Genomic DNA, 27,496 nt, shown 5'->3' on the forward strand with positions numbered 1-27,496 from the left:
CCCTTCCCCGCTGTCCATTCCCGCTCGCCGGCTGGCGCCTGCGCAGTGGGCGCCTGTGGGGGGCGGGAAGCTCCTAGGGGCAGTAGAGCCCATGTCGGCCCTCAGGCGCTCGGGCTATGGCCCCAGTGATGGTTCGTCTTACGGCCGCTACTACGGGCCTGGGGGTGGAGACGTGCCCGTGCACCCACCTCCGCCCTTATATCCTCCTCGTCCCGAACCTCCCCAGCCTCCCATTTCCTGGCGGGGGCGCGGGGGCGGCCCGGCGGAGACCACCTGGCCGGGAGAAGGCGGAGGAGGCGATGGCTACTATCCCTCCGGAGGCACCTGGACGGAGCCAGGTCGAGCTGGGGGAAGCCACCAGGTAAGCTTTGCGCCATTTGCCCTAGGGGTTTCTTTGGGGGCCATGGAGAGAGATGTACCTGCGGAGTTCGTAAAGGATCGGGTGTCATATTTGTTTACCTTTTGGGGAAGTACGCAGTGATGAGAGACTGGGATCGCGGGTCGGGGGCGAGGGGGGGGGATATGCTCGTGTTTTCGTTGCCCCTCCTTTTCCACGTCGACCCAAATAAATGTGTATTAATTAGCATTAAAAAAGGAAAAAAGATCGTGCGCTGACTCGCTAAGCTAAACAGAGGGTTCGATTCCGGTCAGGGGCATATATACCTTGGTTGCGGGCACATCCCCAGTAGGGAATGTGCAAGAGGCAGCTGATCAATGTTTCTAACTCTCTATCCCTCTCTCTTCCTCTCTGTAAAAAATCTATAAAATATATTAAAAAAAAATAAATCGAGGATGCGGAATCTCTCGCCTGGGATCGGTGACGGGCTGAAGGGACCCAGCTCTGCTTGTCGAGCTCTCGCAATGGATCCTGCGCAGCCCGTCAGGCCGGCCCTCCCGGCGCGGGGGGGCGGCCGCAGCCCCGCCGCCACCCGCCGCCCCTCCCGCGCGGGGCAGGAACGCGAAGGATCCGGGCGGGGAGGGATCGGGGCAGTTAGCCTTTGCCCTGAATGCTTTGCCCAGGGCTGAATCACGAACAATCAAATGTTGGGAAGCACTTTCACCTGTGTGAGGGAGTTTATTTAATCTTCACACGGCGGCTGCAAACATACATGTTATTACACACAGCATCTCTTATTTTACGATCAAAGAACCGTTGTCTCTCAGAGGTCAACTCGTTTGCTCATCAGTATAATCGGACCTGTGCCATTTTATTTCTTGTGTTTCTGCCAGAAAAGCTACGGTACTAAAAATGCTTTGTTAACGCAGTGTTCGTCCTAGAGAATTCCCATAATGTGGCGTGGGACTCATCGCTCCTTTCGTTCAGGAATTATAGCATTCTCATGGCTGGGAAGGTGTAACGGTGAAATTCCCATTCATTGCTGATGGGGATGTAAAATGGTTCAGTGCTTCGGAAAATGGTTCGGCAGTTGCTGAAAATGTTAGGCGTAGAGAGAGCTAGCATATTACTCAGCAAGTCTGCTCTTAGAGATACATCCAAGAGAACTGAAAACATATGTCCACATAAAAACTTGTACACGTATATTCAAATTCAAGTAGCCAAAAAGTGGAAATAATTCAAATGCCTAAAAACTGAAAAATGGTATATTCATACAGTGGAATTATTTAGCCATAGAGAGGAAAGAAGTACTGATATATAACATTCTGCAACCTGAATGAACCTGGAAAACATTCTGCTACATGAACAATGCCAGTTGGAAAGACCACATGTTTTATGATTTCATTTATATGAAATGCCCAGATAGGCAAATCTATAAAAATAGAAAGCTTACTGGTTGCCAGAGTCTGGGGGACTGGGGACATTGGGGGTGGTAGATAAAGGGTATGTTTTTTTGTGGGGAATGATGAAAATGTTCTGGAATTAGATTGTGATGATGATTGCACAACTTTGACTATACTAAAAACCACTGAGCCCAGGCCGGCGCTGCTCGATGGTTACAGCGCTAGCCGGCTCCCAAAGTGTGGAGGGTTTGATTCCCCCTCAGGGACACATACCAGGGTTGCCGATTCAATCCTTGGCCTGATCCAGGTGCATACGGGAGACTACCAGTCGATGTATCTCTCACATCTATGTTTTTTCTCTCTCCCTCTCTGTCTCTCCCTCTTTCCCCCTCCTTCCCTTCTATTCTCTAAAAATCAATGGGAAAAAATCCTCAGGTGAACATTAACTATCTAAATAAATAAAGAAAGAAATACAGCCGAAACTGGTTTGGCTCAGTGGATAGAGCATCGACCTGTGGACTGAAAGGTCCCAGGTTCGATTCCGGTCAAGGGCATGTACATTGGCTGTGGACACCCGGTAGGGGGTGTGCAGGAGGCAGCTGGTCGATGTTTCTCTCTCATCGATGTTTCTGGCTCTCTGTCCCTCTTCCTTCCTCTCTGTAAAAAAAATCAATAAAATATATTAAAAAAAGAAAGAAATACAAACCATTGAATTGTACACTTTAAAAGGGTGGGTTTTACCTGGTCTTGCATGACAAAGCCACATATGACAAGCTCTGTAAGGAAGTTCTCAACTACAAGCTTATAACCCCAGTTGTGGTCTTTTTTTTTTAATTTTTAATTTTATTTATTTTTTACAGAGAGGAAGGGAGAGGGATAGAGAGTTAGAAACATCGATGAGAATCATCGATCAGCTGCCTCTTGCACAACCCCTACTGGGGATGTGCCCGCAACCAAGGTACATGCCCTTGACCGGAATCGAACCTGGGACCTTTCAGTCTGCAGGCCGACGCTCTATCCACTGAGCCAAACCGGTTTCGGCTCCCGGCTGTGGTCTAGAGGCTGAAGATTCGTGGCTCCTTGGCCAGAGCAGTCTTTCAGGAGCTCCTCAGTAAAGTACTTATTAAACTAGTCTCAAAAGCACAGAGCTCACATGATTTACACCAGAAACACCAAAGGTGGGGACGCCCCAGCTGCTGGAGAAGATACATGAACAACAGATCCCACCAGCTGTACATTTTTATTAAATAAAAAAAGGAGCGGGTTTTATAGTATGGTATCTTTAAAATTATGTGAGCAAAAAACATGTAGTAGTGAAAGGTTAATTGTGAAGAAGGGTCTGTATTTTCTCTGTCTAAATCTGGAATAAGTAGCCTGTGAGACTTTAATCCCATGTTAGAGTGATGAAATGTTCAGCCTATAAATAGGCAAGCTAGATGGCAGATCAATTGAAGGGATAGAAAGAAGTCTTAAAAAAAATATATATATATATATATATATTGAATTCAGAGAGGAAGGGAGAGAGAGAGAAAGAAACATCAATGATGAGAGAGAATCATTGATTGGTTGCCTCCTGCACGCCTCACACTGGGGATGGAGCTGGCGAGCCAGGGATGTGCCCTGACCAGGAATCGAACTGTGACCTGGTTCATAGGTCAGCCACTGAGTCACGCTGGCTGGGCAAGAGAAGTCTTAAACTGAAGACTTCGACGTGGGCTTGTGTTACCAAAACAAAAGTGTGTTAGATGCTCAATAAGTATTTGTTAATTGAAAAAAAAAATTTTAGAAAGTGTGTTTTCAGAGTAAGGTTACCGAAGTTAAGATTTTAGTACAGCAGAGGCAGTTGTAAGCCATGGTTGGAGCACAGGTGTGCACATAGGGTGGTGAAGGTGCTGGAGTAGTTGGATGTAAAGCTGGACTGTGTAATGGGTATTTGTAAACTATTTCAAGAGTTTATCTTTCTAGTTGATATTTCTGAAACTTGAAAAGTATAGGATTGTAATTTATGCAGCAATAGAAAATGAAGGTAAAAGATATGCATGCTGTCATGGATGTTGCAAATGTTTCTTTCCAAATTTCTTATTTGTCTTTTAACTTTATTTTTGGTTTGGACATATAAGGTTTACATTTACCTATAATCGAATATGTTAAACAAACAAACAAAAGATATTAGGAGCCTTTTAAAACCTTATTACTTGCCTGGCCAGTGTGGCTCGGTGGTGGTGGTTGAGCGTGGACCACAGTTCTACTTCTAGTCAGGGCACATGCCCAGATTGCGGGCTCCATTCCCTAGTGGGGGTGTTCTGGAAGCAGCTGATCAACGATTCTTTCTCATCATTGATGTTTCTATCTTTCTCTCCTTTTCCCTTCGTCTCTGAAATAAAAATATTTTTTAGAACCCCACAAAAAACCTTATTACTAAAAAAATTAAAAATGTGGTCCTTGGACCAGAGGCTTCAGTATTGCTTGGAGATTGCTGGAAATGCAGAATCTCCTGCTCTAGACTTACTGTTGCAATTTAATAAGATATGCAGGTGATTTGTATGCACACTCATGTTTGAGAAGCATTACTCTGTGGAATTCAATATAGTAAGATGATGTACTGAATTACTACAAAGACCTGACTCTATCTTTACGTATTAAAATATAGCTATACTTAGAGCACTGCAGTTTGCTCCCTGAGCTATACTTAAAGCATCTGCATTACCTAAGAGCTTGTTGAAAATGCTGTATCTCAGGCCCTGCCCAAGATTCACATGAATCAGAATGTGCATTTTACCAAGATCCCTAGATGATTTACATGTTCTCCCAGAACAAGTCATCCAAAGAGAGTTCGTGGAAGCTGGAAGGCACAGATGAGATTACAACCTAATCTCAGAAGTGATATACCATCATGTTGGTCATAGAGATCAACTGTGGCACAATGTGGGAAGCAAGTTCACAAAGATGTGAATACCAGGAGGCAGGGATCACCGGGGAGCTGTTTTGGAGGAGGATTACAGTGGGAATAGAGAGACAGAGCTCAGTTAGGTTCCCAAATAGTCACTGATGCTGTATCCACTGAGCCAAACCGGTTTCGGCTCTGTCTCTCTCTCTTTTTCTCCCCCTTCCTCTCTGAAGTAAATATACCAATAAGGATATCCGTTAAGAAAACTGTTTGAGCCCTGACCAGTTTTGCTCAGTGGATAGAGCGTTGGCCTGTGGACTGAAGGGTCCCGTGTTTGATTCTGGTCAAGGACATGTACGTTGGTTGTGGGCACATCTCCAGTGAGAGGTGTGCAGGAGGCAGCTGATCAATTTTTTTCTCTCATTGATGTTTCTGACTCTATCCCTCTCCCTTCCTCTCTGTAAAAAATCAATAAAATATATTTTTTTTTAAAAGAAGAAAACTGTTTGAGTTATTTGGATTAAGTATTTTTTGGTGTGTGGTTATCTTTTGAATTCCTACTGATAGTTCCAATTCAAATTAACTATTACAAATGCAAAATTTTGTTATTCTTTTATCTCTTATCTCCTACTGTGATAATACTGATTTTCAACCACACAGCATAATCATTCATTTGCAACTATAGTGCCCACACAACAGTATCAAAAATACTAACAATGTTGGTAATTATTCAGATGATGACTGAATTGAAACTTCAAGTTTTTGTTTTGTTTTTAGTACTCTATAAATTTTGCATATCCCAGTAGGGATGTTGATCAAATTACTGTGGTTTATGTCCACTTGAAATAGCTCCTCTTTGTGAGGTTGTTCTTTCAATTCAATACTCAGTAGATTTTGCTTTCTTTTTAGTGTTTTAAAAGCATTTCATTATTTCTTATAGTTATGTAAAATATTTAAATTGTTATAAAGTTAAATGTTCAAAACAGCGTATATTTATGGGAAGTCTACTTTCAATCCCTTCCCCACAGTTTTGCTTTTTAACTTTTTATTATAGAAACTTTCAAACAGATGTAAAAGAGACTATTATAATAAAAATCCCAGATATCCATCACTCAATTTTAGTAATTATCAAGTTATTGTTAATCTTGTTTATTTATACACCCAATCTCTTACCATTGTTAGTTATGGTAGTTTAAAAATCTCTAATAATAAAAGGGTAATATGCTAATTAGACTGGATGTCATTGTGGACAAAGCCGGGGCCGAAGGGAAGCTGCCCGGTCCGAAGCGCCTGCCGGCGGGGCCAGAGGGAAGCCGGAGTCGGTGCTGGCAGCTGTGGGAAGGAAGGCCTACTTATTTGTACTTATTCCCCAGAAAATAGTTCTGGGGAATAAGTACGAATTTTCATCCATTGGGCCTCTAGTATTACATTATTTGTTTAGGGTAGTCCTGAGGACAGGTTTGTATTCTGTTGGAGGTAATCTGCTCTACAAGGAGAAATAGATAATTCATGAAAGAATAGGATAATTGCAGGAATAAAGTATTGGGAAGAAGTTATATGGCCCAGACTGTGGAAGAAGTAGGGCCAAGGACACTTCATTCATGCTTTCTGTGAAGACAGTGACAGATATGGTATTTGGTAGATTTAATAGGAAGATGAAGGAATTCCTGTCTTATTGCTGCTGCTGCTTTTTCTTTATTTTATTTTAAATGAAATGTGAGATAAAGTTGTCAGTTGAAAAATGAAGGGTGGGACAAGAATAGAATGGTTGTTCAGGAAAGTGTGATGAACATAAAGGAAGTGCAATATAGTTGCTAGGCTGTACTGAGTGTCTACCTGAAATTTGTGGTCATGAATTTATAGTGAAATCAGAGAGCTTGTGTTTTCCTCCCCCAGATATTTAGATGAAATATAGATGTGAAGTCAGTGGGTAATTTGGTTTTATATTGGATTAGTGTTTTGTTTGTAGAATGAGTATCGTATTTCCCCGAAAATAAAACATCCTCCGAAAATAAGACTTACTTACAGGTTTTCTTCTGAGTGAAATATAAGGCATCCCACCGAAAATAAGGCCCCCCTAGTCTCTGTCTCAGAATGCTATTGCTAAACATGAGAGATTTGGTCCACTGATTCTGAAAGAAATGGAGTCACAAGAAATTCACCAGGAAATTCAGGAATTGGATTGTTATGATGATGTTCCAGAAGATGATGACATGATTGTCATTGAATAAATGAGTAAATTCTTGATACTGTAGGATTCACAGTTTGTCTGGCTTGTGTTGACAACTACCGTACTACCGTACCTTATACAGGTAATAAATTTCCTTTATTTTTATTTAACAATAAATGTGTACCGTATTCTTCATGGAAAAATAAGACATCCCCTGAAAATAAGACCTAGTGCATCTTTGGGAGCAAAAATTAATATAAGACACTGTCTTATTTTCGGGGAAACAGGGTATATCTAAGGAAAGAGTGACAAGGGATTAAGGAAGGAAGGAAATGAGGACACGGGTGTCATGAAGAATGGGAGGGTGGAGAGGTAGTAAAAATGTGGAGTACCTCAGAGAATCAGTAGGAAAGAAAAAACCAAAATAGTTCTGGGGAATAAGTTATTAGTTGACCACCACTGGAGTGAGTTAATTTCAACTCTTGTCTTTTCATCTCTGCTCAAGATTCAAATTCTTTTTTTTTTTTTTAATTTATTTTTTTAAGTTTTTTTTTTTTTAATATTTTTATTGATTTTGTACAGAGAGGAAGGGAGAGAGATAGAGAGTTAGAAACATCGATGAGAGAGAGTCATCGATCAGCTGCCTCTTGCACACCCCCCACTGGGGATATGCCCGCAACCAAGGTACATGCCCTTGACCGGAATCGAACCCGGGACCCTTCAGTCCCCAAGCCGACGCTCTATCCATTGAGCCAAACCGGTCTCGGCTCAAGATTCAAATTCTTGGCGGAGAGAAGTCAATTAGTCAAACGCTCACCCTTTAACCAGGAGAAGGAAGGAAATGTATTAATCGGGGGAATTTGCCTGGTTGAGAAATTTGGTAGTTAGGATCTGAAGTTTGCTCGAAACATTTTTTAATCTTGCTGTTTTCTATTTTCTATATTATGTAAAGGAGATGCTATTTGCCCAGTTTGTATACTGTCATTGAGAATAATTACAAGCTTTAGAAACAGTTTTATGAAACTGTTAAGTATTGTAATTAAGCTAAGATGGTAAAAATTAAACTTTCAGTGATCACAGTGCCAGTAAATTTCTTTGTGAAACTCTATTCACAGTTTTTTGGGAAAACTTAAAGATCTGTTTAAGCTTAAAACTATATTTAAACTACAAAATTCAAAGCACAATAACAGCTTATAGAGTAACAAATGTATATATTAAATCAGACTGAAAAATTTTGAGTTGATATTGACTCATCAGAGTTTATTGGCTTATTGCAAATAATTACATTAACTTTTTGAGTTGGACTTAAATGCTGTAGAGTTTAATGTCATAACTAGATTTTCTCCTTGGAGAAAATTACGAAATTGTTCTATATCAATTTCTGATATGAAGTTAGTTGTAGGTTGCCAGCACAAAGCTGAGCCATAACAGAGTGTAGAGGAATGTGAAAAAACAAGAGTAGCCGGGCAAAGAAGTTGAGTATTGAAGTTTTATGTATTTGAAATACTAAAAGTTCAATAAAGTAAATTTGAAGTAAAGTTTAGTAATAATACTTTCAAGATCCAGAGTTATTGAAATAAGTAAATACTACCCTTCTTAACAATGGCAAAGAACTATAATTTTGATGCATTAATTACATTTCCTTATTGATGGAGTTAGTGATTGGAAAGGGATAAAGGAATCTAATATTTCTGGTTTTGCTAATCATCTTGACATAGTAAAATTCCTTTATATATCACTAGAGCAGTGTTTCCCAACCTTCTCTCATGATGAGAATCACCTGGTGGAGTTGTTAAAACACAGATTCCTGAATCCCAACTAAGAAGTGCTAAACTAGAATTTTTGAGAACATATAGGTAAAATTGCATACCTAACTTAGTGCTCTGTATATAACATCTGTCTTAGAGCACTAGTTAAGTATACAATTTTACCTATATGTTCCCAAAAATTCTAGGTTAGCACTTCTTAGTTGGGATTCAGGAATCTGTGGTTTAACAACTCCACCAGGTGATTCTCATCATGAGAGAAGGTTGGGAAACACTGCACTAGAGACCCGGTTCATGAAATTCATGCATGGGGAGGGGTTGTCCCTCAGCCTAGCCTGCAACCTCTCTAATCTGAGGGATGTCTGACTGACTGCCCATTTAGGCCCGACATCCCTCTCACAATCCAGGACTGCTGGCTCCCAACCGCTCACCTGCTGCCTGCCTGATTGCCCCTACCCACTTCTTCCTGCCAGCCTGATTGATCCCTAACTGCTCCCCTGCCTGCCCAGTTGCTCCTAACTGCCCTCCCCTGCAGGCCTGGTTGTCCCCAACTGCCATCCCCTGCTGGCCTAGTTACCCCTAACTTTCCTCCCCTGCAGACCTGGTCGCTCCTAACTGCTCTCCCTTGCTGGCCTGATTGCCTACAACTAACCTCCCCTGCTAGCCATCTTGTAGTGGCCATCTTGTGTCCACATGGGGTCAGCCATCTTATATGTTGGAGTGATGATCAATTTATATATTATCACTTATTATATAGTATTTGGTCTGGAAGTATTATTTTTTATGGATTTTATTTATTTTTTTAAAATATATTTTATTGATTTTTTACAGAGAGGAAGAGAGAGGAATAGAGAGCTAGAAACATTGACAAGAGAGAACCATCTACCAGCTGCCTCCTGCACACCCCCTACCGGGGATGTGCCTGCAACCAATGTACATGCCCTTGACCGGAATCGAACCTGGGACCTTTCAGTCCACAGACCGACGCTCTATCCACTGAGCCAAACCGGTTTCAGCATGGTCTGGTGTATTGACATAGTGCATAAGAACAGGTTTTTACTTGACAGTCAATATTGTTTTGTTCTAGGACGGGGGTGGGAAACATGCAGCTCATGGGCCATATTGTTTGGTCGGGCACTGCCAAGGCATTAGGGGTGAGTTAATTAAATGTTTTACCTAATATAGTAGGCTAATTTTTAAGTTGATAATTTTGTGTGGCCCATGAATGATGTTATAAATATTTTAATGGGTCTTGGCAGAAAAAAGGTTCCCCACCCCTGTTCAAGGTCATGTGATATTTATCATATATCTGATAATTGATTTTATAGAGGGGTTTAGTGCTTTTTCTTCTTTTTTGAAACTTATATCTGTCTCAATCAACTTTCAGAATAATGTAACAATGTTAGTAAAAGTGCATTTATTTTCCTCTTTTGTTTTTTTGTTTTAGGAGCAGCCACCATATCCTAGCTACAATTCCAACTACTGGAACTCTGCCCGACCTAGGGCACCTTACCCAACAAATACATATCCTGTAAGACCGGAAATGCAAGGCCAGGTATGGTCTAAAATTGACAGAGTTTCTGAGTATTTTCTTAATGAACTGTTTTATTTTTCAGGAACTATGGACATTTCATAGTAATGATGTTTGGGGTTTTGTTATTGAATATATTCTATCTTAATCATCTTAATATTTTTAACTCAAAGATAAAGAAATATCTAGGCAAATATTACCTATAACAAAGATAGCTTAAGGCATAATAGTTTATTTCTCAGGCTCTGGAAACAAAAATAAAATTTTTAAAAATTTGATCTTTTTTAGAAATATACTTGGAATATATAACATTAGTTTGAGGTATATAACATAATGATTCAATATTTGTATATATTGCAAAATGATAAGTCTAGTTAACATTCATTACCATACATAATTACAAATTTTATTTTTTTGTGATGAAACATTTTAAGACTTATTCTTTTAGCAACTTTGAAATATATAGTACAGTATTAACTATGGTCACCATGCTGTACATTACATCTTCATAATTTATATTTTTCTTTGTGCACGGGGGTGGGGGGGTAGGTCCTTCATCCTGACCTGCACCCTCTCCAATCTGGGAGCCCTCAGGGGAGCCCTCTCCCATCTGGGAGTTTCTGTCTGTCTTTGCAATCATATGAGCCAATTGTCTGAGACTCCAACCCAGTTTGGTTTGTTGCTCACAGAATAATAGAGGCTTTTTTTTTTCTTTGCTTCATTGGTAGAGATTTCCTGGAAGTTTTAGGATACCTTCCTTTTAATTTTTCCTAGACACTGATTTTATTTATGTCTCTCATATTTGCTTTCTCTCTATCTCCTACCACAACAGTAACTTGCTTCAGGCTCACTTTGTTCTAGTGTCTAGGAGACCCATCTGCCACCAGAACTACAACTCCCAGCATTTCTGGTGCTCCCCATGCTTGGGGCTTCCACTTCTGGTCCTGGGGCTGCCACCAGAACTACTACTCCCAGAATTCCTGGTGCTCCCTGCGCTCTTGGTTTCCCTTCCTGCTCTGTCTCTGTCCCACGGCCTCCGCTCTGCCAAGTCCTCCAAGCTGCCAGCTCTCCCTCTCTGCTCTCCATCTGGTGGCTTGGGGAGCTAAGTTCCCCAAGCTGCTCCACTTTCCACCGGCTCTCCTGCTCTGCTCTCTGCCCGGTACCTGTGTATGCAAATTAACCCACCAGCTTTGCTGGGTTAATTTGCATACTCACTACTGATTGGCTGGTGAGCATTGCAGAGGTGCAGTCAATTTAAATGTTTCTCTTTTATTATATAGGATAGCTGGAATTTTGTACCTTTTGACTGCCTTAATTTATTCCTGCTGCCCCTCCCTCTCATTCTCAAAACCACCAGTCTGTTCTCGGTAGCTTTGTGTTGGCCTGTTTGTGTTTTGTTTAAATTCCACATATAAAAGAGATAATATGATATTTGTGTTTCTCCATCTGGCTTATTTCACTTAGCATAATGCCCTCAAGGTCCATCCATGTAGCTCCAAATGGCAACATTTTCTTCTATTTTCATGGATGGATAATATTCCATTGTATACATATACCACATTTTCTTTATCTGTTGATCCATTTATGGGCATTTTGTTGTTCCATGTCTTGGCTATTATAAATAACTAGAGACCTGATACACGGGATTCATGCACTGGTGTGGGGCGTGGCCTGCTGTGGGAGTAGCCACTCATCCTCGTCTACCAAGTAGCACTCCCACTGTAGGAGCTCACTGACCACCAGGGGGCAGCTCCTGCATTGAACATCTGCCCCCTGGTGGTCAGTGGGTGTCATAGCAACTGGTTGAGTGGTCGTCTTGTTTGTTCCATGGTTTGTTTGATGGGCTTTTATTATATAGGATACTTTATTGAACATGGGGGTATAAATACCTTTTGAATTAATGTTTTGTATCCTTTGGATATATTCCCAGATATGCCATTGCTGGGTCATGTGGTAGTTCTATTTTTAATTTTTTGAGGATTTTCATAGTGGCTGCACCAATTTATAATCCCACCAGCAGTGCAAAAAGTTTCCCTTTTCTCTACATCCATGCCAACACTTATTTCTTGCCTTTTTTTTTTTTTTTTTTTTTAATATATTTTATTGGGATAGAGAGTTAGAAACATCGATGAGAGGGAAACATTGATCAGCTGCCTGCTGCACACCCCCTACTGGGGATGTGCCCACAACCAAGGTACATGCCCTTGACCGGAATCAAACCTAGGATCTTTCAGTACGCAGGCCAATGCTCTATCCACTGAGCCAAACCGGTATCGGCATTTCTTGCCTTTTTTTGATAATAGGCATTCTAACGGGTATGGGGTGCTATTCTCATTGTGGTTTGATTTACATTTCCCCGGTGATTAGTGATATTAAGACCCTTTCATGTACCTGCTGGCCATCTATACATCTTCCTTGCAGAAATATCTGTTCAGATCATATGCCATTTTTAATCTGATTATTTTTGCTATTGAGTTGTATGAGGTCTTTATATATTTTGGATATTAACTCCTTATCAAAAATAGAATTTGCAAACATTTTCTCCCATTTAGTAGGAGAAATGTGTTTTCATTTTGTCATGTTTTTTTCTTTGCTGTGCAGATACTTGTCCCACTTATTTTTTTTGCTTTTGTTGTTTTGCCTTTGGAGTAAGAATATTTGACTTCTGCCTGGCCATAGCTTAGTGGTTGAGCATCATCCTATGCACCAGGAGGTCATGATTTAATACTCAGTCAGGGCACATGCCTGGGTTGCAGGCTCAATCGTGCAGGAAGAAGCCAATCAATGAGTCTCTCTCATCATTGATGTTTCTATCTCTCTCTCTCCCTCTCTCTTCCTTTCTGAAATCAATAAAAAAAAAAAAAAATATATATATATATATATATATATATATATATATATATATATATAATTTTAAATTGACTTCTCAAACATATGGAAAGTGTATAGAAAAAAATATGTACATTTTTAAATCCAGTTCCTTTGTTAGTTTTTAAGTTTGCCACATTTGTTTCAGATTTTTAAAAAGAAGTAAAACAAATACAATTGGAGCCTCATATAACGTTTCTTTCCATTTTCTGAAGTTATATTTATTATGCATATGTTCTTATGCTTTTACTGGTTATGTATATATTTATATACTATTATTTAATGTTTTAAACCTTGATCTGAGTGGTTTTACACTAGCATTCTCTCCTTGCTCTTTTTAATCAACATTGTTTCTTACTTTTCTGTATGAGATAAGGATTTCTCTAGGGCAATGGTCGGCAAATTGATTAGTCAACAGCCAAATATCAACAGTACAATGATTGAAATTTCTTTTGAGAGCCAAATTTTTTAAACTTAAACTTCTTTTAACGCCACTTCTTCAAAATAGACTTGCCCAAGCCGTGGTATTTTGTGCTCCGAAATTTGTGCTCCGTGGTATTTTGTGCTCCGGAATCGAACCTGGGATCCTTCAGTCCATAAGCCAACGTGCCAGCCACTGAGCGAAACTGGTTAGGGCAGATGGCTTCCTCTTGCACACCCCCTACTGGTGTTTGCAACACAGGCATGTGCCCTGACCGGGAATTGAACCGGTGACCTCTTGGTGCATGGGATGACGCTCAACCAACTGAGCTAAAAATCAAAAAGCCAAAGAGCCTCATGTGGTTCGCGAGCCGCAGTTTGCCAACATGGTTCTGGGGTAATCTGAAAGTTTAATTCTGCAGAGAACCTTAGTTTACATGAACTCTGATCTGGATCTAACATTCAAATTATTTGAAAGCTGCTTATATGCAGTCACTTTGATGCAAATACTAGGGTATGGAATACATCGTTATTAAATATAGACAAGTTACTTTTTTCAGAGATGATTCTACCAATGAGGAAATGTTTAAAAAGTTAGTCACGCATAATCTGGCCACCCTAATATTGCCACTTAATAAAGCAATAATTGTCACATTTCCGTATTTCCTTCTATTTTTTTTTCTAGATACCATATTTTATATGCAAATAATATTTTAAAAACATGATTGTCGTATATTTAGTTTTACAATGGCTGCACTTAAGTAGCTTTCAAAGAATTTGAATTTTAGATCCAGGTCAGAATTCATGTACTCTGCAGAATTAAAATTAATATCACTATAAACTATATTAATATAATTCTGATAGATTTCAAATAGTTGGATACTATATTCTATTCTGTTCTAATTTATTAGTGATATGCAGGCTGAAATAATAGCAATAAGTTTTTTATGGGGCTGAATAATTAACTTAAAAAAACACATTATGTTCCCTTTTTTTCATCAATATGTTAATATAATCAATTCTTTTTTTTTAAAGATATATTTTTATTGATTTTTTACAGAGAGGAAAGAGAGACAGAGAGTTAGAAACATCGATGAGAGAGAAATAGCCATCAGCTGCCTCCTGCACACCTCCTTCTGGGGATGCCCACAACCAGTGTACTTGCCCTTGACTGGAATCGAACCTGGGATCCTTCAGTCCATAAGCCAACGTGCCAGCCACTGAGCCAAACTGGTTAGGGCAGATGGCTTCTTCTTGCACACCCCCTACTGGTGTTTGCAACACAGGCATGTGCCCTGACCGGGAATTGAACCGGTGACCTCTTGGTGCATGGGATGACGCTCAACCAACTGAGCTACATGGGTCAGGGCTTTTCACTCTCTTGATAGTGTCTTTGGAGCACAAATGTTTTTAATTTTAATGTTTTTTATTTTGAAGTCTAATTTGTCTTTTATTTCTTTTGTTGCTTTTGCTTTTGGTGCTCTATCTAAGAAACCATCACTGAAGCCAAGGTCACAGAGATTTGCTCCTATGTTTTCTTCTAAGAACTTTAAAAAAAATAGTTTTAGCTTTTATATTTAGGGGACTGTGATCCACTTTTAGTTAATTTCTGTATGTGGTGAGAAGTAGGGTTCAACTTCATTCCTTTCCACATGCCTATCCAAATATTTAGTACCATCTGTTGAAAAGACTAGTCTTTCCTCATTGAATTATCTTGGTACCTTTGTTGAAAATCAGTTGACCATATATATGAGTTTATGGCAATATCAGGTTGTTCTGATTACTATAGTTCTGTAATAAAATTTGAAGTCAGTAAGGATGAATCCTCCAACTTTCTTTTTCAAGATTATTTTGGCTGTCCTGGGTCCCTTGCAATTTCATACTAATTTTAGGATTACCTTTTAATTTCAGCACAAAAGGAACCTAGGATTTTCATTGGGATTGCATATAAATCAATTTGAGGAGTAGCATGCATTACTTTTACAGTTAATGTGAGAGAATGACATAACTCTTAAGTCATGAATCACAATTTTTCTTAGCAGTGCTAATTTTCATGATTACATCAGTTGATCTTATTGGTAAAGATTGTTATTAGGACATGGCATTTCCCCCTCTTATGTGAAGGAATTTATTACATGGATATATTACATATGTTTAAGAAAGAGTCACTTATTATTTGTAATGATTTTTTGAAAGCAACAATAGTGACCCAAAGGTATGTAGACATTACCTGAATGGGATAGCACATGTATTTTCTGATGAAACATCATGGGGGAATTACAGTTTATCTTCTGATCAAAACAGACTCTTGTAGTGATATGTAGATATGACTGGTTTATTTTTTTAAAAAAAATATTAAATGGTTACATTCATTCGCCTTCTCGCTGCTACTTCATGTTAGTCTTGCCACATAGATTATTCTTCTATCTAATAGGGTTTATAAATCTTAAAAATTCTAATTCAGGAACAGTTTTAATAAGCCAAGAATACATAATTACATGTATTTGTTTTCTGAGAGTGTGGAATTTACATCCATTTCTTTAAAAGCTGTTAATGTTGCTAAGGCTTCTGATCAATCTACCACATTGATTAGCCTGCTTCACTTTCAAGTGCAGTTTATGTACTGTGCAGCTGTTGGGGCAGTGTTTGATATATAGCTTTCCTCATTTTTCAGAGCTTCGTTCTTCAGCTAATAGTAAGGATTGTTAAGAGGAGCATGTAGGGCGATTCATGGAGCAGGGTGTGAGCAGCACTGAAGTACACCAACTCATACAGAGGCAGAAGATATTGTGTCACCAGACTGTTGATGAAGTTCGTGAGGTATTCCCTGAGTTCTTTAAACTAAGATTACTTCTTGTTTTCTCTAATAACTCTTTCATTTCCATCAAGGACTTCTGGAAGTGAAAGAAGCCTTGTCTTGATTTTCTTCCTCTTCGGCTTCTGTTTCAGAGCTCTGAAACTGGGCCAGGAACTTATTTATGTTCTTTGCTGTGCCTGCCAGACTACTTTTCAGAAGAAGACTTAAAAACTTGGAAACATTTCTGAAATATGATCGTTATCTCATCTTTAACCTACATCTTTAGCAACTGGTTGATACGTATTCTACTGACTCCATGTTCTTTTGTGCACATGCACATTTTAGGTCACTGATCTACCAACAAAGGGGGTACTTGAGAAAAGTTATGAACCCATGAAGATGTCTAAAAAACAGGAAGTTAATTTGTATGACAAACATGCAGTTTTCTAGTAATGATGTGGATTGTTTAAAATCCGCTTATTGAGCCCTGACCAGTGTGGCTCAGTTGGTTGGAGCGTTGTCCTGTGCACCAAAAGGCAGAGGGTTTAATTCTGATCAGGGCACATACCCAGATTGCGGTTCCATCACGGTCAATATGAATGTGGGAGGCAACAATAGATGTCTCTCTCTCTCCCTCTTCTTCCCTTTCCTCTCTCTAAAAATCAGTTTTTTAGAAAAGTAAAATGTTCTCTTTGATTATTAATTCAACCTAGTTTTCTAAAGCTTCTTTTCTTTGTACCTTCTAAAGCAAGGCTGGGGAACCTTTTTTCTGCCAAGAGCCATTTGGATATTTGTAACATCATTTGCAGGCCATACAAAATTATCAACTTAAAAATTAGCCTGCTGTATGTGGTCAAACATTTATTTTTTTATTTTATTTATTTATTTATTTTTTAAATCAATCTTTATTGTTCATATTGTTACAAAGGTTCCTCATTTCTTCCCCCCTCCACCAGGTTCCCACCCCACCCTCCGCCCCTCTCCTCATCCCCCATTGTCCTCATCCATAGGTGCAGTTTATGTTCAGTCTCTTCCTCCCTCCCTTTCCCCGATAGTAAATCCCTTTTCAGATAGTAAATCTGTTACTTAGCATTTTCTCATATCAATAATACCACCACATGCCCAATGATAGATTTCACATAAAAGACATTTCCAAATAGGTCAACCAGCCTCATCCAGGCCCCACCCAAGGCACACTCAGATCAACACCCCAGCCCTATACTAACTCAACACATCCAGATCTAAGCCTTCATCACTTGATTCAGCAGACCCTCAAGTTCCCACAAAAGTTTCCAGCCATGTCTGAGAGGCAGCCGTGGGGCAGGGGCAGGCGAGGAGCGAGCTGTTTCGGGCCTGGCTGCTCCGGGTCTGGCCTCTGTTGCTCTGGTTTGTTCCACAACCAGCTGCTCCGGGTCTGGTCACCACCGCTTCCGACCTAGTTGCTCTGGACCTGGCTGCTGCTGCTCTGGACCTGGCTGCTGCTGCTCTGGGCCTGGCCGCACCCGACCCGGCTGCTCTGGGCCCGGATGCTCCCGGCCCGGCCACTCCGGGCCTGGCCGCTCCCAGCCTGGCAGCCGCTGCTCTGGGCCTGGCCGCTCCCAGCCTGGCAGCTGCTGCTCCGGGCCTGGCCGCACCAGACCTGGCTGCTCCGGGCCTGGCCGCTCCCAGCCTGGCAGCTGCTGCTCCAGGCCTGGTGTGGTCAAACATTTAATTAACTCACCCCTAATACCTTGGCACGGCCAGATCAAATTATTTCTCTGGGGCCCTGCAGGAGAGGATGGAAGATGTTGGGTGTTTTCACATTGATTTTCTGATAAAGGAGATATTCTCTTGGCTTCTAACAGATTACACCACAGAACACAGAGTGCCTGTGTGTTCTGTGGTGTTCTTTGTTAGATAGAGATGATCTAACAAAGAACTGAGGTCCTTTTATAACATTCTGAGTTGAGAAATCATGATACAAAAAGGCATTGTATCACTTTTTCATTTAATTTAAAGGAGCTAGGTTGTAAAATACAGCTTATTAAATACTATGGTGAGGTACTCCTGTGAGACAAAAATTGTAGAGGTAATGCATGAGGAAGCAACTGGGGGGTGATAATTGACTTGACAATTCCAAAAATGAGTATTAGTAGAAATTCAAGTTGATGTTGACTGTTGATAATTGTGAAATCTTGGAATATTTTGTGGTGATGCCTTCCATGTTTTTCAATAGAAACAAAACAGGAGGAGTTGTGGTGTTGCTAGAGGAATTTTTTATTATTATTTATGTTTGCTATTTGATATTCATTTATCAGATGAAAAGGGAATTCATTGAACACTGTATTGTTTTTTGAGTGAGAGATCTGACCACTTTTCTTGGGATTCTACTTCCATACAAAAGTCCATTAACTGTGAAATCACCTTTTGGTAGAAGTATATCATACTAGATAATCTTTAGCTTGCAATGTAATGCCATATTTTCACTTTTGAATGCTAAGTCATGCCTGGCTATATTTACATCTAGAACAAGAGCAGCAGTTGGAATTTCTCTGAATTTTAAAAGTTCCAGTCTCTTGACTTCCTATGGAATCCAGATTGAGTATCTATCTATCTATATAAAAGCCTGAGTGACTGTACAGCCGAATGACCGTTTGACCAGTTGCTGTAATGCACACTGACCACCACAGGGCAGACGCTCAACGCAGGAGCTGCCCCTTGTGGTCAGTGCATTTCCACAGCGGGAGTGCTGCTCAACTAACTGACGGATGCCAGATGCTGGCGAGAGCAGCTGGGTAGAGTAAACCTCTCTCACCTCCACGATGGCGCACTGCGTGGTGGTGGTGGTGGTGGTAGTGGTAGTGGTGACGGTGGCAGGCACAGCAGGCGTAGCAGGGCAAGGATGAGCAGGTGCGGTGCCCAACCTGGGCTCCTTCCCAGCTGCCTGCCGCTTCATGCACTACTACATTGCTCAGGGGATGTTGAACTGCTGGCTTTGGCCCGATCCCCGTAGGCCAGGCCGAGGGACCCTCCTGCTCACTTCGCAGACACCCTTTGAGTCCCAGTGTTGCTCCAGATGTGACCAAGGGAGGTTGGCTCCAGGGCGTGTCTGGCCCATCTCTCCCAGTCCGCTGACCACCTTCTAATTAATTTCCTTTCAGTGTGCACAAATCTGTGCACTGGGCCTCTAGTTTTCAGAAATTCACTGACTGTCAAATGTTTTATTTAATTCTTCAGTTTCAGATTTCATCTCTTGACATAACTGCTGACATGTTTCACATCACAGCTTGCTGTCATCAGATACATGTTTCTTTTTCATTAAAATAGTGTACTTAGAAGAGTGTCATCTGTGGATGAAGGGTCCTGGGTTCGAATCTGTTAAGGGCACGTACCTTGGTTGCAGACATGATCCCAGGGTGGAGACAACCAATTCGTGTGTCTCTCTCAGATCGATGTTTCTCTCCCTCCCTTACACTCTCTCTAAAAATCAATGGAAAAATATCCTTGGATAAGGATTACAAAACCCCCACAATACTCTGCTCAGATACCAATGAAGAAGCTGTGGTCCTAGCAGCCCTCTAGATTCTAGACACACTTGATTTAATGACATTCTTAATAGCATAAAAAACTTTTTTACTATAAAGAGTGCAACTTTATTAAGTAAAGGCCCGGTGCATGAAATTTGTGCACGAGGTGGGGGAGGGTTTGTCTCTCAGCCTAGCCTGCACCATCTCCAATCTGGGACCCCTCGAGGGATGTCCGACTGCACTTTTAGACCCGATCCCAGTGGATTGCACATCCTTCTCACAATCCAGGACTGCTGGCTCCCAACTGCTCACCTGCTTGCCTTCCTGATTGCCCCTAACCACTTCTGCCTGCCAGCCTGATCACTCCCATGCCAACCTGTTTGCCCCCAACTTCCCTCCTCTGCTAGCCTGGTTACCCCTAACTGCCCTCCTCTGCAGGGTTTTTCACCCCCTGGTTCCTCTCAACTGCCCTCCCTTGCAGGCCTGGTCCCTCCCAACTACCCTCCCCTGCTGGCCATCTTGTATCCACATTTCCTAGAACCCACTTCCCAGTTTGTGAGTACAAGTTCTCTGCTGTAAGATCTAATTATTATGTATACCTATGGAAATGTTTGGAATAGAAGCATTGCTCTAAGCAGGGGTCCTCAAACTTTTTAAAGTGGGGGCCAGATCATGGTCCCTCAGAGAGCTGGAGGGCTGGACTATATGAACTACTAATTCCTACTGTAACACCTCGGCTGCGCTCACTGCCCAAAAAACCTGGCGGGCCGGATCAGACTCCTCTGCGGGCCGCATGTGGCCCGCGGGCCGTAGTTTGAAGACCCCTGTTAAGGCATATCATCACAATATACTCTCCCATTGTTATGACACAGATTCTACAAAGATAGTCTGAGTTTAATATATGATATGTGATTATAATATATGAAAGAATGCTTTAAAGATTGCTTAGTAGTTTATATTTTCATTAACCACTGATCTCTTTCCAAAGTTTTCAAAGTTGGGCAATAAGTCAGGGCACTAGTTGGCAAACTGCGACTTGTGAACCACATGGGGCTCTTTGGCGCCTTGAGTGTGGCTATTCCACAAAATACCACGGCCAGGGCGAGTCTATTTTGAAGTGGTGTTAGAAGTTTAAAAAATTTGGCTCTCAAAAGAAATTTCAATCATTGTACTGTTGATATTTGGCTCTGTTGACTAATGAGTTTGCTGACCACTGACTCAATTTTTTTTCTTTCTCTCAACTTTGCTTTTTTTTACAGAGTTTGAACTCTTATACAAATGGAGCATATGGCCCACCATACCCCACTGGCCCGGGGGCAAATACTGCCTCATATTCTGGGGCTTATTACACACCTGGATATTCTCAGAACAATTACTCCACAGAGGTTCCAAGCACTTACCGTTCACCTGGCAACAGCCCAGCCCCAGTCTCTGGCTGGATGTATCCCCAGCAGGACTGCCAGACTGAAGCTCCTCCTCTTAGGACGCAGGTTCCAGGGTATCCTGCACCACAGGTGAGCATTGTTCTGTTGGGTTTGCATTTTTTAATATTCTATGAGTGATGTCATGTTTATTTCTCTGTTCACTTTAAAAGGAATTATAATATGTTGATAAAAGAAATATCCAAACCTGTGAAGAATTTTTATGAGTTTGAGCCAAACTGACAATTGCCAGGAAGCAAAATCTTAGTGGATATAGAAAATGCTTCAGAGAATGGCAGTTTTGCACCTTATTACATTAGAATCAAAGGAGGAGAACCAAGGAGGGTTACATGAGTCTACTGGTGGAAAATTGGGGAGGTGGGAGAAAGCAGAGTAAGGAAATTTCTGGGGTTGGATAAAGAGTAAAATGGAGAGACATACATTTTTTTCACATTGGTGGGTACAGGATAGTAAACAGTTAACTCTTCCGGAATGTAGAGCCAGTAGGTGGGAGAACAAGACAACAATGAGGGGTTCTGTCCTCTAGTTTTCTGGTGGAAGATTGTGCCCTGAAGGGTCTGGAAAAAGGGGATTACTCTGACATTCCAAAGGTATGTTATCATAGATGCAAAAAGGTAATAGACAGGCTCAGTTAAGGTAAAGATTGGTCCTTGTCAAGGAAGATACTGGCCTAGGACATGACTACCCGCCAAGACTCACTTTTAGTTAGGAAGTTTTAATTTCAAACCATTACAAGTGGTTGGTCTCTGAGTTTGTAAGTCCCACCATGCAGGCCTCCCTGAGCTTGTCAGGTTTAGTATGTGGCCCCTTTTTCATCCACAATATGTCTTTGTTTCTGCTTCCTTATAGAATATGGGTCTACTTATGGTACGTAGGGGCAAATTTACATTGTGTTTCAGACATTTAATTTTAGACCCTATTCCTTCTGAATTTGATCATCAGCAAATCTGCCTCTGGTATCTTTGGAACCAAGCTTTTTTAGGCTTGGAAAAATGGCTATAACTGAACAGAGATGCTACAGTTTAGCTCAGTATAACTAAAATATACTCTGTTAAGGAAAGAGGTAGTATCTCAGAATCTGTTAAAACTAGGATATTTTCATTACTTTAAAATTATTATTATTATTTTTTTTAGCAATGACCAGCATATTTTCTTCTTTTCAATCTAGAACCCTGGAATGACCCTGCCCCATTATCCTTATGGGGATGATAATCGTAGTGTTCCACAGCCAGGACCATCTATACGACCACAAGAGGACTCGTGGGCTTCTCCTGATGCTTATGGAATGGGAACCCGTTACCCCTGGCCTGCAGCTGCGCCCTCAGCACCACCTGGGAATCTTTACATGAGTGAAAGTACTTCTCCATGGCCTAGCGGTGGCTCTCCTCAGCCACCTCCATCATCACCCCCGCAGCAGCCGAAGGTAGGAGACCTAAAGGTTGTTCTTTTGATGTTTGGGTGGTTAAGAAAGCACAGCATGAAAATCTTCTACATTGGTTTATGTTAAGCGGGGACTAATTATTATTTATTATTTTTTTAAATATATATTTTATTGATTTTTCACAGAGAGGAAGAGAGAGGGATAGAGAGTTAGAAACATTGATGAGAGAGAATCATCGATCAGCTGCCTCCTGCACACCCCCTACTGGGGATGTGCCCGCAACCAAGGTACATGCCCTTGACCGGAATCGAACCCGGGACCCTTTAGTCCGCAGGCCGACGCTCTATCCACTGAGCCGAACCTGGTCCTGGCCATGGGGACTAATTACTTAACATTGATGACTACTACCCTGTTTCCCCGAAAATAAGACAGTGTCTTATATTAATTTTTTCTCCCAAAGTTGTGCTAGGTCTTATTTTCAGGGGATGTCTTATCTTTCCATGCGCTAGGTCTTATTTTCAGAGGATGTCTTATTTTTGGGGAAACACGGTACCTAAAGCTTTATCTAGCCCCAGTTTCCTTTAAAAAAAAAACAAACACACACCTTTTTTAGAGCAGATTTCTAAAAGAAATATTTCTAAAAGACAGCTCATTTACTGTTTGTTGTAATACTATTTAAACATTAAATCAAATCTTTTTATTTTATTATCTCAGTCTATAGATAGAAGACAAAACCAATATGATTGGTTTTTCAAGATGTGCATTAAGGTTTTAATTTTTTTATGGGCAAAACTATCTAGTTTATATTTATTAAGTCATTCAGTGAATTGTGAGGTAGTAAGGGTAGATTATGAAGTGTTCATGATGAACTACCCAGGTAGATTCTATCCATTATACTCAGGAATTCTCTGCCTTTTACTTGAGAGAGCACTCACTTTAATATTTTTAGGGCTGTGTTTTTCTCAAATCATTAATGAGGGAGGTCCAGTATAATTGGTGAGGAATCTTTTCATGTACCTTCCTGATTAGGTAAAAGATGTGTTCTAACAAATCTGATGTTAATGGATTCCCATTAAAACTGCCTTCTCCCCCTTTGCCCTCCCACCTCAAGGATTCCTCATACCCCTATAGCCAATCAGATCAAGGCATGAACCGGCACAACTTTCCTTGCAGTGTCCATCAGTATGAGTCCTCGGGAACAGTGAGCAATGATAATTCAGATCATTTGGATTCCCAAGTCCAGTATAGTGCTGAGCCTCAGCTGTATGGTAACACCACCAGTGAACATCCCAGCAATCAAGAGCAAAGTAATAATCTTCCTGAAGAGTGTTTGCCTTCAGATGAAGGTACTCCCCCAAGTATTAAGAAAATCATACAAGTGATGGAGAAGGTCCAATATCTTGACCAAGAAGTAGAAGAGTTTATAGGAAAAAAGACAGACAAAGCATATTGGCTTCTGGAAGAGATGCTAACCAAGGAACTTTTGGAACTGGATTCAGTTGAAACTGGGGGCCAGGACTCTGTCCGACAGGCCAGGAAAGAGGCTGTTTGTAAAATCCAGGCCATACTGGAAAAATTGGAAAAAAAAGGATTATGAAAGGATTTAGAACAAAGGGGAAGCCTGTTACTAACTTGACCAATACTCCTGATTTGGGTTATTTACCCTCTTTTTGAAATGCCTGTTGATGACAAGAAGCAATACATTCCAATTTTCCTTTGATTTAAAACTTGAAAAACTGGTAAAGGACTTGGAAAAACATTTTCATTATGAATTGTTTTCAGTTTTCAGACGAATGAATGTAATAGGAAACTTTGGAGTTACCAATATTGCAAAGTAGGCTCACTTCCTAAGAGATTTATGGATATCTGCAAGCTGTTTCTTATCAGGAGGGAAATACACTTTATGTAACAGGCTTATCAGAAACCTACCAGATGAGACTGGATAAAATCTGAGACAAACAGGTTTTTTAAAACATCTGGATTACTTGTCACATTTTTGTACATTGTGACTGCTTTCAGCATACACGTCGTGTAATTACAGCTTGGACGTTAGCTTTGTGGGACCTCTGATTTGTTTTGTTATTGCAATTCACAAATACAGTATTCTCTACTTCTTGGTACGTTTTGTAGTAATATGTTTAATATAATTATTCAAGAGACTATATTGACAGCCAGATAGTATGGTATTTCTGAATGAATTTATATCTTTTCACCATTTGAATATATTGCAATGTGTAGTGAGTTTCTGAGATAGTCTCCTTTTTTGTATAGATCATTAGGTTAGAGTTTTACCACTTCTACTTCTCATGTTAATAGCAGAAGGCGATTTGGAAATGACATGGGCATATAAATGAAAATATTTGTGGCCAATTTTTCTTTTTTGCTCTTTCATTGTATTTGGATAAAGATACACCTTATAATTTTTTTAATCTTTTTTTTAATATATATATTTTATTGATTTCTTATAGAGAGGAAGGGAGAGGGATAGAGAGCCAGAAACATTGATGAGAGAGAATCATCGATCAGCTGCCTCCTGCACACCCCCTACTGGAGATGTGCCCGCAACCAAGGTACATGCTCTTGACTGGAATCGAACCCGGGACCTCTCAGTCCGCAGGCCGACGCTCTATCCACTGAGCAAAACTGGCCTCGGCAAGATACACTTTAAAATTTCCGTTTCCTCCCCTTAATTATCTTTTTACTAGTGCTGCTTCCATATGCAGCATTGTGATAGGTACATGAAAAATTAAATGCCACAGTAGGTAGAAATAACTGTAAAAGTAATAAACTATATGGAAATGCTGTTCTTCACCTAAAGAATTAGTTTCACCATCAAGATCCCTATAAGCAGATTTCAGTTCATTTTATATTAAAAAACAATGAGGGTAAAGAGAATTCATTCATGCTCAGGGAATGAATCAGCCATAGTAAGAGTGAGAAATATTTTTTTTTCTTTTAAAAGTAAATTTGATGTTTATTTCTCTAGAATAAATTGCATAGAAAGTATTGTCTGTTTTATAAAATGATGCTTATTACCACTAAAAACAATAATTTTAGAGCCAAATTTAAGAAGGAATATTGAAAAGGATCTTATCTGGGCTTTCTTGGGTAGTTCTATGCTATCTTATAGAAGACTTAGGTAAATAATTTACTTTTCACACCTGAAGTGACTTTTAGTAAACAGTATCTGTTATTGGAAAAACAGCTGTTTCTTAATAAGATATCCAAGTGATAGTTTTTTTGTTTTTTGTTTTTTTTTTCTAGACTGCCAGGCCTATTAATGATAATAAGTCTGTCTGCTATCCTTGTTATTAAAAAAAAAAAAACCACAACAAAACCAATCCTATATAATAAAAGCCTAATGTGCAAATTGACTGGTCGGATGACATGCACTGACCATCAGGGGGAAGATTCGCAATGCAGGAGCCGCCCCCTGATGGTCAATGCATTCCCACAGGGGGAGCACTGCTCAGCCGGAAGCTGGGCTCATTGCTGGTGAGTGCAGTGGAGGTGGCGGGAGCCTCTCCTGCCTCTGCAGCAGTTGGACATCCCCCAAGGGCTCCGACCAGCTGAGGGACCTCCCCTCCCCAGTGCACACATTTGGTGCACCAGGCCTCTAGTAGAAATGCAATTGATTATAAGAAAAAATGGAATAAAAATAATGGCTGGGTCTTACAGTTGGGTTGAGTGATTTTATGAGGTAATGTGGTGATAATTTTATTCTAGGATTTTTATTTTTGGCCTAATATAGGAATTTTTAAAAAGGCTTTTTAATGAAAATTAGAAAATTGTACTTGAAACAAAATTTAGAGGGGGGGGGGACCCTTAAAGCTAAGTTAACATAAACAAGTGAGACAATGAATAATTCAGCAGAGAACACTACTATTTAACTGAGTGCCCAAGATACCAATTTCCATTGTTCTGATTTATGCATATATACATATATATATATTATGCACATCTATAAATATGTGTGTATGTTTTTTAAGTTATTTTTTTAATTTTCAGGTAATTTTAGATCTCCTGAAGAGTTGTAAAAATAGTATTTTCTGTATACTCTTCACTCAACTTGCTCTCTGATAACACCTTTTTAAAAATTTTAAATTTATTGGGGTGACATCAGTCCCCTTCTGTTAACATCTTACATAACCATAGACCATTTGCCAAAGTAAGAAATTTGCCTTGACACAATACTATTAGAGAGTTTAAAAAGTAGAGATTTTCTTAGAGTTTTCACTAATGTCCTTTTTACTTAACTGTTCCAGGATCCAATCTAGGATCCCACTTTGCATTTAGTTGTCAGTGTGTCTGTAGGATCCTCCAATCTGTGACAACATATTATGACACCTGATGTTGTAATGTATTTCTGGTGTTGTAATCTTAATCTCTACCCAAAGTGGTGTCTGTTAGGATTCTCTACTGAAAATTACTTTCTTTTGTATTTACTAAATATTTGCTGAAGATACTTTGAGACTATGCAAATGCCCTGTTTCTGCTTAAACCTTTGCCCACTCATTTTGGTATCCATTGTGAATCTTGCTTGCGTTGTCAATTACTACTGTGGTGGTCTAATGGTGATTTTCTCTTTCTCTCATTCTACATTTATTGGTTGGAATTCTTCTGTAAGGAAGGGATAGTACTTCTGGATTTGTATTTTTTAATTATAGCAAAATATTCAGGATAAGTACAAACTTAGAACTTAAAGATGTAAACCTTATTAAATTGATTCCAAATACCAATATCAGAGAAAGGAAAACTAAATTGGTAACCTGTTTCAGAAAATATAATGAACTTATGAAGGAAAGTAGAATTTATGATTTGTGAATTTGGTTCAGTTTTTGACTTAGTATTGACTCTAGACTGAATTCAAAATTTTCTTGAAATTTCACATCTGGACTTTTATAAAGTGTGTAAATTTATATTACTTTGAGGATAATTTTTGTCAAAATCTTGAATAAAGTTATCGAGCCTTGGCATGTTAAATACAA

At 40.1% G+C, this 27,496-nt stretch overlaps 1 protein-coding gene across 2 annotated transcripts; it reads left to right on the top strand.

The window, feature by feature from the left end:
* The first annotated feature begins 41 nt into the window (after positions 1 to 41).
* Positions 42 to 27,496, top strand: BAG4 (BAG cochaperone 4). 2 transcript variants are annotated; one of them, XM_084879751.1, is made up of 5 exons: positions 42 to 361; positions 10,011 to 10,118; positions 20,945 to 21,199; positions 22,296 to 22,550; positions 23,620 to 27,496. In XM_084879751.1, exons 1-5 carry the CDS (start codon positions 92 to 94, stop codon positions 24,103 to 24,105), a joined length of 1,374 nt encoding a protein of 457 aa, XP_084735877.1. In that variant the 5' UTR covers positions 42 to 91; the 3' UTR covers positions 24,106 to 27,496. The 2 variants fall into 2 exon arrangements, with proteins under 2 accessions (XP_084735877.1, XP_084735878.1); XM_084879752.1 differs by having other exon boundaries at positions 22,356 to 22,550.

The sequence above is a fragment of the Pipistrellus hanaki genome (genome assembly GCF_964339955.1).
Source record: "Pipistrellus hanaki genome assembly, chromosome: 3".
NCBI lineage: Eukaryota > Metazoa > Chordata > Mammalia > Chiroptera > Vespertilionidae > Pipistrellus > Pipistrellus hanaki.